Raw genomic sequence first — 17,964 nt, forward strand, 5'->3', positions numbered from 1 at the left:
CTGTGCTACATGACACGCACATGTTACAAACACAGCTCTGCTACATGACATGTATGTCACAAACTCAGCTCTACTACAGGACATGCGCATTTCAAACACAGCTGTGCTACATGACATACATCCATGCTTATCATACACATTACATGCACAGCACATTAGACAAACAGCCATTCGCAGCTCTACTACATTTATGCTGACTGCACACATGACACACACAGCTCCTGGATACAGTGATGAGCCACTGGTCAGGTGATCCCTGACTCCACCCACACAGGTGACATCATTACAGATCCTGGTAGTTTCTGTTGGCTTATCCAGTATAGAGTACTATCAAACTCCAGAATGGCTCCTCCCACAGCAGTGACATCACTACAGGTCCTTCAGCCCGCCAGGTCTCTGTGGTGGCGGTAGGTCGGTGTCTCCTGTCAGGACTGCTGAGTTGTGTTGGACAACTCACTAAGTGAGTTTTCCAAGACTTCTGTAATGACAACCTTTCCTACAGTTTGTATCCAAGGGCTCTTTTACACTAGAGCGATCATGGCTAGTGAATAAAGGTGAAGTTGGCAGGGGATCATTCCGTCTCTCCCGCCTCCATTCACAGTAAGCAGGCAGTCGTTCATAAGCGAACAACTGCCTGTTTATACAGGCCAATCGTCATTCAGTATTAAAACTGAACAGCGAACGAGAAGCATTAAATTTTCGTTGGTCGTTCAGTAGAGGCATGCATTTACACCAGCGGGAATCTAAATAATTTATTGGCCTGTCTAAAAGGGTCCTAAGTAACTAGACCAAGACAGTAGCTTGATGTTGGTGCCCCCTGGCACCCAACACCCAGGGCACTTGATCTGCTAGCCCTTCTAGCAGCTATCCTCCAGGCTATGTATTCCATAATTAAGGAAATCCCTTTCTAGTCTTTCTATATCATTCTTCCCTTCTTCCAAAACTTCTCTCCTCTACTGTTATGCTACATCTTAAGTTGGCCATACCTCTCAGCCCAATACTCATTTGGTTAATAGCCATCTCTCTCGTCCTTCATGAGTTTATCTTCCTGAGAACAAAAAGATCAGTCATGTTGATAGCCAAGTGTCTGATCCTTCTTTGCCTTAACATCTGCCAGTGGAGGAGAATCAGGAGGCCACCATACATATTAGATGGTCGGCCAAACTCATCTAAATGGAGTGCAGTTCACAGTCTTAATTTGGAGGCCAACCAAGCCCTCGTTCTTCTGAACAGTGGGGGTCCCAATGGTCAGACCCTCACAGGAATACTCCTTTGATAGGAGACACCACAACTCTGGTCATCCTGTGTGTCAGAAAGACAAATCTACACCAGCTTTGAGGTGGTGTAGATTTGCATTATAATGTATCAGTCTGCGACTGGTTCAACCCCTTCCATTAAGCCCCACCCACAGCGAAAAAAAGGGCAAAAAGTAGCAAATTTTGCGCAAACATATCTTTCAGAATTTTTTTTTTTTACTTTTTAATGCTAAGATTCTGGTGCAAGGCTCTATATAAATTCCCCCTTATGTAGCAGCTTGGAGTCAAGGCTTTTCAGCCTAGACTAGATACAATTATAACAGATGCTTAGATATGAGCTCCGCCCTCTGCATTTCCTCTGAATGGAAACAAATCATTTGTTTCCATTCACTGACAGCAAGCAGATATCTTAAAAATGGTGAAGAAAGAAACAAAAAGAACAGTATATTAAAATGTTGCCACACGGTTTTTAAAAGGTTGTCGGGTTTGGGAAATCCCTAGTTGTTAGAGTCCCCAGGCAATCAGTTTAGTGTATGGGGAAACCTGCCAGTCAGTGTTCAATTTCCCTGCAGCTCCCCCAGAGGGGAAATGAAGCATTACACAAGGTTTATGCGTTGTTGCAGAGTAACGCAGGACAAGACAGATCCTCCAAGGTGAGAAGAAATGAAGTTCCTGAACAGAGAATCACCCTCTATTAACTTCCTAAGGGCCCTTTTACACGGGACGACTTGTCAGGACAACAGGTCGCCCCAGTGATAATTGTTCCTGTACTTTTACACAAAAACAATCATCACTAGTGAATGGAGATGGAGGGGGCTGGGGATTGTTCCAGCTCGCCCACCTCCGTTCACAGTTAGCAGGCAGTCGTTTATAAGTGAATGACGAACGAAAAACGAACGACGAACGAAAAGCGAACAAATTATCGTTCGTCGTTCATTCGGGGGATGCCTTTACACTGAACGATAACTGTGCAACAAATTAAATTTAAAAAAAATTCGTAACAGAAAGTAAATTGATAGCTTACTATAAAATTAAAACCTGCTGATTCCACTGGTAAAACGGAATAATAGCAGCACGTCTCATTTTCAAGTTATTTAACCCTTTAGTGAACAAGTTTTTTTTTGGTTTAAAATAAATCGTAACTCCTTTATTTATCTATCGACGTCGCTGTATGAGGGCTTGTTTTTTGCGGGACTAGCTGTATTTTTCAGTGGTGCTGTATAATGTACCATATATTGTACTGAAAAACATTTAAAATGTTCTAAGTGGAGTAAAAGAAAAAAAAAAAGAAATTCCGCCATCTTTGGGTGCGTCTTGTTTCTACGGCGCACAAACTGCAACAAAAATGCCATGATAACTTTATTCTATAGGTCAGTACTATGGCTATGATACCAAAGCTTATGTAGTTTTTTTTTTTTTTTGTTGCACTACTTTTATTTTTTTTCAGACATTTCATTTATTTTAAATTATTTTCTGCGCGCAATAACTTTTTTATTTTTCCGTCCACATAGTTGTGTGAGGCTCATTTCTTGCGTGACGTCCTGTAGTTTGCGTTGGTACCATTTTGGAATGCATTACTTTAATAGATCGGACTTTTACGGACGCAGCGATCCAAAAAATGTATTTTTGTTTTAGGATTTTTATTTAGTGTAACCAATGACCTGTACAATATAATATGACGGCAATTGGATGACATTATTCCCCATGATTGGAAAACCTTACGTGGCGGAAAAAACGGAAATCCTATTTGAATTCAGCGCACTAAAGTTACTATAAGCCGCTTATCTGTTTCAAAAGTTGTGTTGCACACTGTAATCATTCAGATTCCCACTAGATCGCCGTGTGAAAGGGCCCTGATAGGGGATATACCAAAGGGTTTTCTGACCTAGACAAAACCTTCAAGCTTTATTTCCATAAAGTCGGTAAGCCCCTTTAACCAATTACATTTCCTTTTGCATTCCTCATAGATGAAAGGAAAGAAGGCAGGATCAAGTGTGCGGTGCCTCTGTGATGGAACTACCTTTATACCCGTGTAGGCAACGGTACAACATGAATAACCTGGTATTGTTACAGTAAAGACACGAGGCGATTACTCACTTCATGAAGTGCTTCATTGTTGACGCCTCAGCAATCCAAGCGTAGAATCCTCAGCAATTTTTCCGATAACAGACTTGTGCCGGCAGAATCTGAAAAGAGTCAGCAGGGAAGAGAGTTAAGAAGACAAAAAATGCTCATTCTTCTTCTGTGCCAGCTCGTCGGTGAACTTTAATTATGCCTTCTTCTTCATTTACATAACTATTAATATTGTGATTTCCCGCTCTACTTTACGATTCTATTTCAGATTTTGCATTTCCCTGAAACCATCACGCTGACATATCAGGTCAAGTATATAGAGAACAATGTATTGGTGTAGCAGAGCTGAGTTTCTGAACCGGGAGGTCCGTATACACATAAGATGTTCGTCCGGTCCTGGCAAAATCAGTTTTGCCACTATAAATGTGCTGTTTCTAGCCACCTTAAAGGGGTTGTGCCAAGATCTAAAGTTATCCCCTACCCACAGATGAGTAGTGGTCTGACCACTGGGGACTCCCACTAGTCTTGAGAAAGGGGTCCTAGCGATCCATATGCTAATACGTAGTGGGGCTCCTTTGGAACTAATGACATTGGATACTCTCCGTGGCATACTTTCTACTAGCGTCTGATACACTTCAGTTGGTATTTCCCTTCATCCATCCTGCAAACATCAGGCAAGTTGTCTCAAAGAAGATGGAAGCTCTCCAATGTCCATATTTCCTGACCTGATGTTCCAGTTTGTCCCAAAGATGTACATTTGGGTTCAGACCGGACTCTGTGCAGCCAGTCCAATCGTGGAACATCCATATGCTCAAACCAACGTAAACCAGCGTTGGATTTGTGACAAGGTGCGTTGTCTTGCTGGAGGTATTGCCGACCATTCCCAGAGTATTACCACATTGTCAGCAGCACATTATTGTTTAGAATATCATGGCATACATCCAGGTTCATGGTTTTCGTCACTACAACCAACAGACCAAGACCATGTCATGTTAAACATCCCCAGACCATAATGGATCCCCTGCCGTACTTAACTGATGGCACCACACACTCAGGTGTCCTCAACACCATGGCACCTCCATCTGATTTGAAGGTGAAGTAGCACGATTCGTCACTACATAGAATGCTCTTCTATTGCACAACTGTCCAATGACTATGCTCATTGCACTACTGTAGGACGGGCTGGTGCATTTTTGTTAAATGAACTTGCCAGGCATTTGAAGGATGAATGTAGGGAAATACCAGCTGAAGTGTATCATACGATAGTAGAAAGTATGCCACAGAGACTATCCAATGTCATTGGTGCCATACATATGTACATAAATACTACTTTTAATTCTTGTGCAGGTATCCAACTATTATTGGTAGGATAGTGCAGTTTATTGTTAGCAGTGTATTAGACAATGCTTAGCAGGGTTATCCCACCAACAGCCTTTATCATGAAAGCTCCATCCACTGGCTATAGAGATAGAGGAGCGATATGTTTGGCTATCTTCCTCAGTCCAATGGAAGTAGATGGCTCAGCGGTCTCACATGTGCATTGCCACTCCATTCACCCAGGGGACTCACGAAAGGTCCATTCTGGTCATTTCGGAGTGTCCCAGCGATCATACATGTATCACCTAACCTGTGGATAGTTGGTAAATATGATTGCTGAGTCCATATAACAGTTTTGCTAGTAATCACAGCAGTTTAGTGATATGGTTTTGTTTTTGCGCAGTTTTCCACTACTACAGGCATCTTAAGTCATAATGTGTCAAGCATAAATAGACTGGATGGATGTCAGACAACTGATGGCTACTCAAAAGCGGTTCCAATTATGGCTTAATGAATAGAGATGAGCGAGCACCAAAATGCTCGGGTGCTCATTACTCGGGACGAAATTATCGCGATGCTCGAGGGTTCGTTTCGAGTAACGAACCCCATTGAAGTCAATGGGCGACCCGAGCATTTTTGTATTTCGCCGATGCACGCTAAGGTTTTCATGTGTGAAAATCTGGGCAATTCAAGAAAGTGATGGGAACGACACAGCAACGGATAGGGCAGGCGAGGGGCTACATGTTGGGCTGCATCTCAAGTTCACAGGTCCCACTATTAAGCCACAATAGCGGCAAGAGTGGGCCCCCCCCCCCTCCCAAAAACTTTTACTTCTGAAAAGCCCTCATTAGCAATGCATACCTTAGCTAAGCACCACACTACCTCCAACAAAGCACAATCACTGCCTGCATGACACTCCACTGCCACTTCTCCTGGGTTACATGCTGCCCAACCGCCCCCCCTCCCCCCCACAGCGCACACCAAAGTGTCCCTGCGCAGCCTTCAGCTGCCCTCATGCCACACCACCCTCATGTCTATTTATAAGTGCGGCTGCCATGAGGAGGAACCGCAGGCACACACTGCAGAGGGTTGGCACGGCTAGGCAGCGACCCTCTTTAAAAGGGGCGGGGCGATAGCCCACAATGCTGTACAGAAGCAATGAGAAATATAATCCTGTGCCACCGCCATCAGGAGCTGCACACGTGGGCATAGCAATGGGGAACCTATGTGCCACACACTATTCATTCTGTCAAGGTGTCTGCATGCCCCAGTCAGACCGCGGTTTTTAATTCATAGACACAGGCAGGTACAACTCCCTATTGTGAAGTCCCTGTGGACCGACAGCATGGGTGGCTCCCTGGAACCCACCGGCGGTACACAAAAATATCCCATTGCAGTGCCCATCACAGCTGAGGTAGTAATGTCATGTTTAATGCAGGTGGGCTTCGGCCCACACTGCATGCCCCAGTCAGACTGGGGTTCTTTACAAGTGGAAACAGATGCATTTATAATTCCCTGTGGACCCACAGCAGGGGTGGGTGCCAGGAAGCCACCGGCGGTACATAGAAATATCCCATTGCATTGCCCAACACAGCTGAGGTAGTAATGTTGTGCTTAATACAGGTGGGCTTAGGCCCACACTGCATGCCCCAGTCAGACTGGGGTTCTTTACAAGTGGACAGATGTAGGTTAAACTCCGTGTGCACCTACAGCATGGGTGGCTCCCTGGAACCCACCGGCGATACACAAAAATATCCCATTGCATTGCCCAACACAGCGGATGTAACGTCAGCTGTAATGCAGGTGGGCTAAAATTTCATTTGATTACACTGTAGGCGAGGGCCCACAAAAATTGCTGTATCAACAGTACTAATGTACATGGCCAACCAAGAGGGCAGGTGAAACCCATTAATCGCTTTGGTTAATGTGGCTTAAGTGGTAACTAGGCCTGGAGGCAGCCCAGTGTAACGAAAAATTGGTTCAAGTTAAAGTTTCAACGCTTTTAAGAGCATTGAAACATATAAAAATTGTTTAGAAAAATTAGATCAGTGAGCCTTGTGGCCCTAAGAAAAATTGCCCGTTCAGCGTGATTACGTGAGGTTTCAGGAGGAGGAGCAGGAGGAGGAGGAGGAGGAGGAGGAATATTATACACAGATTGATGAAGCAGAAATGTCCCCGTTTTGGATGGTGAGAGAGAACGTAGCTTCCTTCCGCGGGTGCAGCCTACGTATTGCTTACGTATCGCTGCTGTCCGCTGGTGGAGAAGAGAAGTCTGGGGAAATCCAGGCTTTGTTCATCTTGATAAGTGTAAGCCTGTCGGCACTGTCGGTTGACAGGTGGGTACGCTTATCCATGATGATTCCCCCAGCCGCACTAAACACCCTCTCCGACAAGACGCTAGCCGCAGGACAAGCAAGCACCTCCAGGGCATACAGCGCGAGTTCAGGCCACGTGTCCAGCTTCGACACCCAGTAGTTGTAGGGGGCAGAGGCGTCACGGAGGACGGTCGTGCGATCGGCTACGTACTCCCTCACCATCCTTTTACAGTGCTCCCGCCGACTCAGCCTTGACTGGGGAGCGGTGACACAGTCTTGCTGGGGAGCCATAAAGCTGGCAAAGGCTTTGGAGAATGTTCCCCTGCCTGCGCTGTACATGCTGCCAGATCTCTGCGCCTCCCCTGCTACCTGGCCCTCGGAACTGCGCCTTCTGCCACTAGCGCTGTCGGATGGGAAGTTTACCATCAGTTTGTCCACCAGCGCCCTGTGGTATAGCATCATTCTCGAACCCCTTTCCTCTTCGGGAATGAGAGTGCAAAGGCTCTCCTTATACCGTGGATCGAGCAGTGTGTACACCCAGTAATCCGTAGTGGCCAGAATGCGTGTAACGCGAGGGTCACGAGAAAGGCATCCTAACATGAAGTCAGCCATGTGTGCCAGGGTACCTGTACGCAACACATGGCTGTCTTCACTAGGAAGATCACTTTCAGGATCCTCCTCCTCCTCCTCTTCCTCCTCCTCAGGCCATACACGCTGAAAGGATGACAGCCCAGCAGCATGTGTACCCTCACCAGTGGGCCAAGCTGTCTCTTCCCCCTCCTCCTCATCCTCCTCATGCTTCTCCTCCTCCTCCTCAACGCGCTGAGATATAGACAGGCGGGTGCTCTGACTATCCAGCGACATACTGTCTTCCCCCGGCTCTGTTTCCGAGCGCAAAGCGTCTGCCTTTATGCTTTGCAGGGAACTTCTCAAGATGCATAGCAGAGGAATGGTGACGCTAATGATTGCAGCATCGCCGCTCACCACCTGGGTAGACTCCTCAAATTTTCCAAGGACCTGGCAGATGGCTGCCAACCAGGGCCACTCTTCTGTAAATAATTGAGGAGGCTGACTCCCACTGCGCCGCGCAAGTTGGAGTTGGTATTCCACTATAGCTCTACGCTGCTCATAGAGTCTGGCCAACATGTGGAGCGTAGAGTTCCACTGTGTGGGCACGTCGCACAGCAGTCGGTGCACTGGCAGATTAAACCTATGTTGCAGTGTCCGCAAGGTGGCAGCGTGCGTGTGGGATTTGCGGAAATGTGCGCAGAGCTGGCGCACCTTTCCGAGCAGGTCTAACAAGCGAGGGTAGCTTTTCAGAAAGCGCTGAACCACCAAATTAAACACATGGGCCAGGCATGGCACGTGCGTGAGGCTGCCGAGCTGCAGAGCCGCCACCAGCTTACGGCCGTTGTCACACACGACCATGCCCGGTTGGAGGCTCAGCGGCGCAAGCCAGTGGTCGGTCTGCTCTGTCAGACCCTGCAGCAGTTCGTGGGCCGTGTGCCTCTTCTCTCCTAAGCTGAGTAGTTTCAGCACGGCCTGCTGACGCTTGCCCACCGCTGTGCTGCCACGCCGCGTGACACCGACTGCTGGCGACGTGCTGCTGACACATCTTGATTGCGAGACAGAGGTTGCGTTGGAGGAGGAGGAGGAGGGAGGTTGCGTTGGAGGAGGAGGAGGAGGAAGGTGCTTTAGTGGAGGAAGCATACACCGCTGCAGATACCACCACCGAGCTGGGGCCCGCAATTCTGGGGGTGGGTAGGACGTGAGCGGTCCCAGGCTCTGACTCTGTCCCAGCCTCCACTAAATTCACCCAATGTGCCGTCAGGGAGATATAGTGGCCTTGCCCGTATGTGCTTGTCCACGTGTCTGTTGTTAAGTGGACCTTGGCAGTAACCGCGTTGGTGAGGGCGCGTACAATGTTGCGGGAGACGTGGTCGTGCAGGGCTGGGACGGCACATCGGGAAAAGTAGTGGCGACTGGGAACCGAGTAACACGGGGCCGCCGCCGCCATCATGCTTTTGAAAGCCTCCGTTTCCACAAGCCTATACGGCAGCATCTCTAGGCTGATCAATTTGGCTATGTGCACGTTTAACGCTTGAGCGTGTGGGTGCGTGGCGTCGTACTTGTGCTTGCGCTCAAACTGTGGCACTAGCGACGTCTGGACGCTGCGCTGAGAGACATTGCTGGATGGGGCCGAGGACAGCGGAGGTGAGGGTGTGGGTGCAGGCCAGGAGACGGTAGTGCCTGTGTCCTCAGAGGGGGGTTGGATCTCAGTGGCAGGTTGGGGCACAGGGGGAGAGGCAGTGGTGCAAACCGGAGGCGGTGAACGGGCATCGTCCCACCTTGTGGGGTGCTTGGCCATCATATGCCTGCGCATGCTGGTGGTGGTGCCTCCCCAGCTGATCTTGGCGCGACAAAGGTTGCACACCACTGTTCGTCGGTCGTCAGGCGTCTCTGTGAAAAACTGCCACACCGTAGAGCACCTTGACCTGTGCAGGGTGGCATGGCGCGAGGGGGCGCTTTGGGAAACAGTTGGTGGATTATTCGGTCTGGCCCTGCCTCTACCCCTGGCCACCGCACTGGCTCGGCCTGTGCCCACACCCTCACTTGGCCCTCCGCGTCCTCGGCCGCGTCCACATCCTCTAGGCCTACCCCTACCCCTCAGCATGCTGTATTACCAGTGATTTGATTTCCCAGGCAGGAAAGAAATTGGCGCAAGGCTGCACTCAACCGTAGCTGGTTGCGCCTGATTTTTTTACGTTCTCCACGCAGCACAGAAGTACCCAGAGCCCTTAGGACTGACAGAGGCAGGGCAAATATACTTTCTTCCCTTTTGTTTAAAAGGATAGGCCCACTGCGTCTATTCACTGAATAATAAGTTTAATAACTGTGTTGCGGCCCTGCAAAACTGTCACAGAACTTTACTGTTGCAGAGTTACTAACTGTGGCAGAGCAGGTATTTCCCAGGCAGGAAAGAAATTGGCGCAAGGCTGCAGTAAACCGTAGCTGGTTGCGTCTGATTTTTTTACGTTCTCCACGCAGCACACACGTACCCAGAGCCCTGAGGACTGACACAGGCAGGCCAAATAGAATTTTTTCCCTGCTTTTTACAAGGAACACCCACACTGCGTCTATTCAATGAATAATGTATGTCTTCTGGCCCTGCCTACACAATTCTATCCCTGTAGTATTAATGCCGGGTGCAATGCTCTGCACAGCCGGTTTTGAGAAAAAAAAAAAAAAATGCAACACTGCTAACAGCAGCCTGGACAGTACTGCACACGGATAGAAGTGGCCCTAGAAAGGATCGTTGGGGTTCTTGAAGCCTACACTAACTCCTAACACTCTCCCTGCCTAACCCCCACTTCTGTCCCTATTGCAGGGCGCAATGCTCTGCAGATCCAATTTTGGAGAAAAAAAAATAAAATACTGTGCTAACACAGTACTGCACACTAGTAGATGTGGCCCTAAGAAGGGCCGTTGGGGTTCTTGAAGCCTACAGTAACTCCTAACGCTCTCCCTACAGCAGCTCCAGCACGATAGTACTTTCCCTCAGCTAAGTCACAAGGCATGTGTGGCGAGCCGCGGGAGGGGCCGATTTTTATACTCGGGTGACATCAGATCTCCCCAGCCACTCACAGCAGGGGGGTGGTATAGGGCTTGAACGTCACAGGGGGAAGTTGTAATGCCTTCCCTGTCTTTCAATTGGCCAGAAAAGCGCGCTAACGTCTCAGAGAGGAAACTGAAAGTAACCGGAACACCGCGTGGTACTCGTTACGAGTAACGAGCATCCCGAACACCCTAATATTCGCACGAATATCAAGCTCGGACGAGTACGTTCGCTCATCTCTATTAATGAAGTTTTAAAAAAAACACAGAGACGGGCATTCTCGAAGTTTACTTAAGCGTAAATATACTAATTTAAAAAAATAAAGGATAATAAATTAACAAAATCTTTTTTTTTTTTTTTTTTTTTTTTTTACGTTTTGCATACATTATACCTAATTAATCCAAAAAAATAGATTTCAGTGAGATAGAAAAAAGACAAAAAAAAAAAACAATCAATCATCGCCCTATGGGTCATCAGAAAAAAATAGCAAGAATAATTTTGGTAGCCCAAGAAAAACAAAACATAAGGGCAATAAAACCACCACTTGCATAAAATCACGAAAAACACTCTGGTCCTTAGAGCGCATTCACCCACACGATATTCTCGCTTGGCGCGCACAAAACCCGCACGAATATGAAATCCATTCTTTTGACACGAGCGATTCATCCAATCGCAGCATGTTCTATCTTTGGGCGTTCTCTCGGAATGCCTCACCCATTGTTTTCAATGGGACCTTCAAAGACATTGCATGGTACTGGCATGCCATGCGACGTGCTTGTGAGTATGATGTAAGGTTTCCCATTGAAGTCAACGGGAAACACTTGCGTTCGTTTAACTTGCATCAAACGCGCGTGAGGATTGCAATTTCACAGAAGCGATGTGATGCGATTTTTTAAATAAAAAATATTTTGCATTTGCGTGGCAAACACTATATCGGGCCGAGTTTCTTGGGCTAATCTAGCGCTCACCCGTATAAATGTAGCCTGAAAAGGTTAAATACTATGCCTGCAAGCTCACGTAAAAGCCCATTTAAATCCAACGATTATCGGTCAAAATTCTTTTGAGCGAGAATCGTTGGGTCTAAATGTACGGATATCGTGCAGTTTTTGTGCACGACTCGTTCATCGCTCAATTCTAGTTTTATTGAATTAAGCGATGAACTCTTATCAGAGGTGCAGGCTGTTATCACAGTCGGCAGCGCTGATAAGATTCTTACAGCCTATGCCCCGGCGGGACGCGAGCTGTAATCCTGGAGAACAATGCAGCTGTTTGCTTATGCAGAACAGCTGTATTGTTCGCCGAGCGATAATGCCAGTGTCCTGCTCCGCCTACATAGCTCTTAAATAGCTACTTAGCTACTATAGACTATGCAAAGATGATCATTCAAACTGTGGTTTGAGCGATTTTTGAGCAATCATCTGTCAGTGTAAATGGGGCTTTACATGCAGTAACCAAACAATCCATACATTTTAGGTGAGGAGGAGGGGAGGAAGGGGGGGTGCAGCTTCAGGATCTCTCCCTCATTTCACTGCTATCTGTATGATCATCAGTATTTTCCATCTTGCAGATACAAATACCGACTTGTACGAGGCTTCATATCTTTCAGGTTGCACCACCTGACAGAGCTGCAGAATGTGTGATGTGTTCCTGGTTCCCTAATCACGACTACAAAGCAGAACTAATCTGCGGCCGAGCTCTGCAGTAAATACACGGGAACAATGGAGCCTAAACCGAGCTTATCAGCATGCCGAAACGGTAAATTGGAACGTGTTTTTGAGCTGAAATGCTGTAATTGGGAGCAGGAATCTGTCCCTTTGCAGTGTGGAAGCGCTGGTTTATGTCCATACAGATCAGGATTTCCCATGGGCAACAAACACACGACTCGCAAGTCATAGAAATGAATGATGATGAACATTGTGGTAATTACAATACCAAATATTAACACAAATGACTACTAAGTAGCGAGATATTCTTGGTACGTTTAATTATCATCAAGAGACGCTGCAGGGACAATTATATTCTTATGTGTTTCTTCATTCGTTATTGTTGTATCTTTATGCATTTTTTAATACCAACAGCTGAGACACGACTTGGTGCTATAATGAAGCCTCCTTCCACTACTTATCTTGTATTACAGCCTGTGTTCTAGTCCAGAACTGAATTCACAATTCCTCTGACTTCAGAGCTGCGCCCTTCCAATGTTTCTAGCAGGCACAATAGCATCTGGAAAGAGCTCTGGTGAAGAATAGACATTACGCTCCGTATTACATGGTAATCTGATGTACTGGAGGTAAAACAACTGTTTCGCTACATTACATGATCTCAGCTAAGATATTAAATTGGTTTACTGAGACTTAAAGGGGTTGTACCACAATAAACTTTTATCCCCTATCCATAGCATAGTGTGATCATGAGGGTCTCATTGCTCAGACCCCCAATGATTTTAAGGTGATTTTGTCACATGACGCTGCACTGACCCACAGGGACATGGAGACTGAATAGAGTTGAAGATTGCACATATACAGCACCACTCCATTACTTTCAATGAGACTAATGGAAATAGCCGAGTAACAAGGGCTGGCTATCTCTGGCAGTCCCATTGAAGATGAGTGGAGCAGGGAGTAGATGTGGTAAGACTGACAGGGGAGGAATAGGTGAGCATAGATTATTTTTTTTTAAAGACAGAACCCCTTTAACTGCATTATGGGGCCATGGCCCCCAGATGATCGCTGCAGCCTCTTCCTCAGCCTGTGAAATAACGCTTATCGATCTTCACATAGCTGATTGGAAAGCGTGCGGTTAGTCAGATCGCCACCAATCCTATATTGATGACCTCTCCTATGGATAGATCATCAGTGTCTATGTCCGGGAAAATCCCTTTAAGGATAAGTTTGACAACATCCTAATTGACAGTTTCCAAAAACAACCAGCAGAATTAGGAATGCAGCTCTGGACTATAATACTGTATAGGCTCAGGATCAGTAATCTAATGCATTTACAAAGTTTCTCAACTTTTCATGTAGTTATTCTATATATAAAAAGTCACCATTACACCTTAAGCCAGATTCACATGCAGCATTTTTTGGGCGCGCAATACGTGATTTCAATGGGTTCCTGCACATAAGCATATTCTGAGCATGCCTTTCACTCGTGCAAAAAAAACCCAAAAATACACAGCAAGCTCTATTGTTCCATTTAACTAAATGGTTGGCTTCAGGCGAGCACAAGCGCAATTGTGCACGACTCAGCATAACGTATTTGCACTGTAAAAGAGTTTTTTTTGCCCATGTATTAGCATATCGTACCGTACGCGTTCTGCCCGCAGGGCATGTACATTTGTGGACGAAACACAAACACCAGTTGAACTGGCTCGTTAGTTCCAGATTCTCCAGTAGAATTACGCAGCGTTTCACGCATCTCCTTGCATATTGGGTGCACATCTGCGCACGCCCGCATTGACTTCTATGGGAACCTTTGGTGCACAAATATGCAGAAAAAAAAGCACATGTTCTATTTTTTGCGTGACCAAAATCCATGCGCAAAATACGTGAACGAACTAAAATCAATGGGCTCTATTCTCTGCGTATTGCACGCGCAAATTTTGCGAACACAAATTCATCCATATGAAAGTTGGCCTAATTGGCCCATTTCAGTAAATGGGAACATGGTTGCGTGAAATAAAAAAAAAAGTACAATAAAACATGTACCTGGCTGCTACTCAATGTAACAGGACATAAACTTACATCCTGTGGAGCTGCACCTCCCGCTGCTGGCTGTGACTGACAGCCGACCACCCGCTGTAACAACAGAGATTGGCGAGGACAGGGATCTCTGCTGTTAACCACTCACATGCTGCAGTCAATGTAGATCACGGCCTGTAAAGGGTTCACAGAGGGCTGTCATTACCACAGATGCCAAACCATAGTGGTCCGGCCTGCCATGATCGCTACTGTTAGTGATAATGTAGAAGTACTGCAGCGCATGATCCAAGCTTTTCTGGTTCACGTCCCCTACAGGAGCATAAAAAAAATGGTAAAAAGAAAAAAAACATTACAGGCTTTTTTACCATCTTTGTATTAAAAACAAACACATATTTTGTATCATTGCATCTGTAACCACCTGTACAATAAATTGAACACACTATTCAATTTATTGTACAGGTGGTCTCCCAAAAAAAAGCAATAAAAGTGATCAAATAAGTCGTATGTACCCCAATATGGTAGCTATAAAAACAAGCCTTCACAGGGCTTTCTCCATGAAAGAATAAAAAAAGTTATAATATTATATATATATATATATATATATATATATATATATATATATATATATATATATACACACACACACACACACACACACACACACACACACACACACACACACACACATATATATACACATACATACATACACACGAGTTCCGAAAGTAAAAAGGAAAACGACGATGCTCACCCACAGTATCTCCTACCCCCCCCCCCCCCCCGAGGTTTGTCTGCGCATCGTTCTAAAACACGCAAGTTATTTAGCAATGATTCAGCAAGGAACGGGAAGATGTCCTCCTTCAGCATCTAAGAAAATAACTGTTCTCTGTTTCTACTTGGGCTAGTGGCTGCCGGCGGGGACTTACACCTCTCCGCACATGTATTATGAGACGGACACGTGTCTACTGCACTTGTTTGCTTACATTATGCTCAAATAACTATCTGCAAAGCCATTTCAGCAGGGACGTAATTGTTGTGACAGAGCAAGAAGTATTCAGGGACCTGGTTTCCGTCCTGCTATGAGAATGGTGGCTGAGGAGGGGCGAGCATGAGTCATCTGTCTAAACAGATAAACCGCGCCACGGGATGGGTCGCTCATGTAACAAAAACAGAACGAGCTACGGAATCACCGTCTTCATCTGTCGCTTATCGCTACAGTCACGACGTTCTACCTGGAGCTCCGACAAAATAGAAGAAAATTAGGAGAAAGGAACAGAAAGCTTCTGCATACAACAGTGTCAGAAGTGACTTCTTGTGTGATGTTTTTGGATTTCCCATTAATAGCACCAATCACAGAAAAGAATAATGCAGGGCTCTACTCGGGCGAAGACTGCCGGGAAAACCGGTATAGAGCTTTATTTGCAAGGTCCGAGAACAAAGAATGCAGCAACGCGTTTCATGGCTCAACTACCAACTTTATCAGGGTGCTGCCTGATGAAGCCCCTAGTTCAGTGGTGAAACGCGTTGCTGTATTACTCTTTATTTACCTGTTATTTCAGTGGAGCCCTGTATTGTTTTTTTCCACTCCCGGCGCTTGTGGACCGGCAGCCCCCTGATAGTGCCTGTCCGATGCTGGGGTATACACTTTGTCACTTTCTACTGGGGATATTACACATGTACTCTATTCTATTATATTATAACAGCTACCGTGAGGTTGTCCAATGTGAGTTGCACCTGAGAATTCACGTACGCCCATGTGAATGGGACCTTGAACAGTTTCAGCCCTTGGCAGAGAGGAGTCCGATGCAGCTCATTAATATTTTCACGTATTCACTGCCCCCTAACGATTGACCGGTTTCTCTGTGTTACTGTGTATAGGGAGAGACCTGTCAATCAGCAGTGGGGGGTGGAGGAAGCAGCGAATATCTAAATATTAATGAGCCACAGTGGATTCAACTCACTGAAATCAGTCACTATACTTGATTTCCCACAGCCAGGTCAGTGTTACAATGGGTCTAATGATGGATTCTTATTTTATCAATGTCTTTTAGTAGGCGAAGATTCTAGAACTGAACGAAGTGTTCCACAATGTGATCTCACCACAGCTCTATACAGCAGGATCACAATCACCCTCTTTCTACTGGTTGTACCTCTCACTATGCTGCTACTTGCTTCTTTACTACCTGACCGCACTGTGGACTCATTTTGAGGCTGTCAGCAATCAAAACCCCTAAATCCTTATTTTCGGAAATCCGGGATAACACAGAAAGTGCATTATTTTACATTTGGAAACCCTGAGCATTCCTCTGCATGCAACTCGTGCAACACATAGCCATCTAATGTCTGCAGATTTTTAAATCACGATTATCAGTAGTGCACACATGGGGTCTGAACCCCCCAAGACATCCCCCCCCCCCCCCCCCACACTGTTTCAGGCCTGACCAAGAACACTCAGCGAAGTAAGCAAAGCCCCAGACCTCCAGGAGCAGCTGCCAGACACAGAATACGATATGCTGCATGCGGTAAAGAAACAGAGCCAGCATCTGCACTGTACATCATTCATGATCCTCTAGTCTGAAGTCTGTCTAGCGGAGGGAAATAGATCAAGCACATGTGAATGCCAAGTTATGTGTATAGCCCGCCCGAGGTCTCCATCTTTCGAATAGTAGTTGCAATATGTTAAGGAATACTAATAAAGAACCAAGGGTGGACATACTGCCGATGCAGCCGCTTCAGCTGCACAGGAGCTCAGAGGGCTAAGGGGGCCCATGGCTGAATGGTCCTGCCCCCAACTCACTGCTGCCACTGGCTAACTCCACCCCTTAACATCTGGCCAAACTTTAGGAAATAATTCGGCTCAGCGGCCGTCTCTTCCTGATACACACAGGAGTGCTGGATACCGCTCTGTACAGCTCATACCTCATTCCTAGCCCTGGCTGTGAATATGGTGGAAGCGGAAGGAATCAGGTAGGAGCTGTACAGAGTGGATCCAGTAGTTCTGTGTGTGTGTGTGTGGTAGAGACTGCCGCTGGATGAAGAATTTCTACGACCCGATAGCAAAACTATTATTCATTAGGGCCACAGAAAGGAGCATTACTATTGAGTAGGGACAGAGAGAGAGACACTATTATTACGTAGGGGCACTATTATTAAGTATGGGCACAGAGGAGAAGCATGGTTAGTAAGTAGAACCACAGAGGGTCATTATTACTGTGCGGGGCCACACAGTAGGAGCACTAATAGCAAGTGAGACCACAAAGGGGGGGCACTTGTACTATGGGGGTTACTGAAAGATTTATTCAGTTTAGTAGCAGAATGGGGGGGGGGGAGCAGGGGCGCAACTATAGAGGATGCGGTTGCACCCGGGCCCAGGAGCCTTAGGGGGCCCATAAGGCCTCTCTTGTCCATATAGGCAACCCAGTACTATGAGTAAAGCATTATAGTTGGGGGCCCTGTTACAAGTTTTGCATCGGGGCCCGGGAGCTTCAAGTTACGCCTCTGGGGGGGGAGGGTGCTGAAACAAGACATCTTTATGGTTGTGTAGACCCAGATAAGAAAAAAAAACAAAAAACGGACAACTCCAATCAGAGAAGACGTCACCTGTGACTACTGGAGGTAACTGCACTGTAATCACTATTACTGTGTAGAATTGGGATCCGACTATGATGTGGTAACTGCATTAGAGC

The 17,964-nt window shown here is 46.4% G+C and overlaps 1 protein-coding gene across 4 annotated transcripts in view; it reads right to left on the reverse strand.

The window, feature by feature from the left end:
• Positions 1-17,964, reverse strand: part of ELMOD1 (ELMO domain containing 1) — a 114,373-nt gene that overhangs the window by 57,177 nt on the left and 39,232 nt on the right. For all 4 annotated transcript variants that reach the window (XM_066594078.1, XM_066594077.1, XM_066594074.1 and 1 more), the window contains exon 2: positions 3,354-3,442. In XM_066594078.1, the coding sequence (XP_066450175.1) occupies positions 3,354-3,370 (17 nt within the window). In that variant the 5' untranslated portion in view covers positions 3,371-3,442. The remainder of the gene's footprint in view (positions 1-3,353; positions 3,443-17,964) is intronic.

Source organism: Eleutherodactylus coqui, chromosome 1 (assembly GCF_035609145.1).
Source record: "Eleutherodactylus coqui strain aEleCoq1 chromosome 1, aEleCoq1.hap1, whole genome shotgun sequence".
In the NCBI taxonomy this organism is placed as follows: domain Eukaryota; kingdom Metazoa; phylum Chordata; class Amphibia; order Anura; family Eleutherodactylidae; genus Eleutherodactylus; species Eleutherodactylus coqui.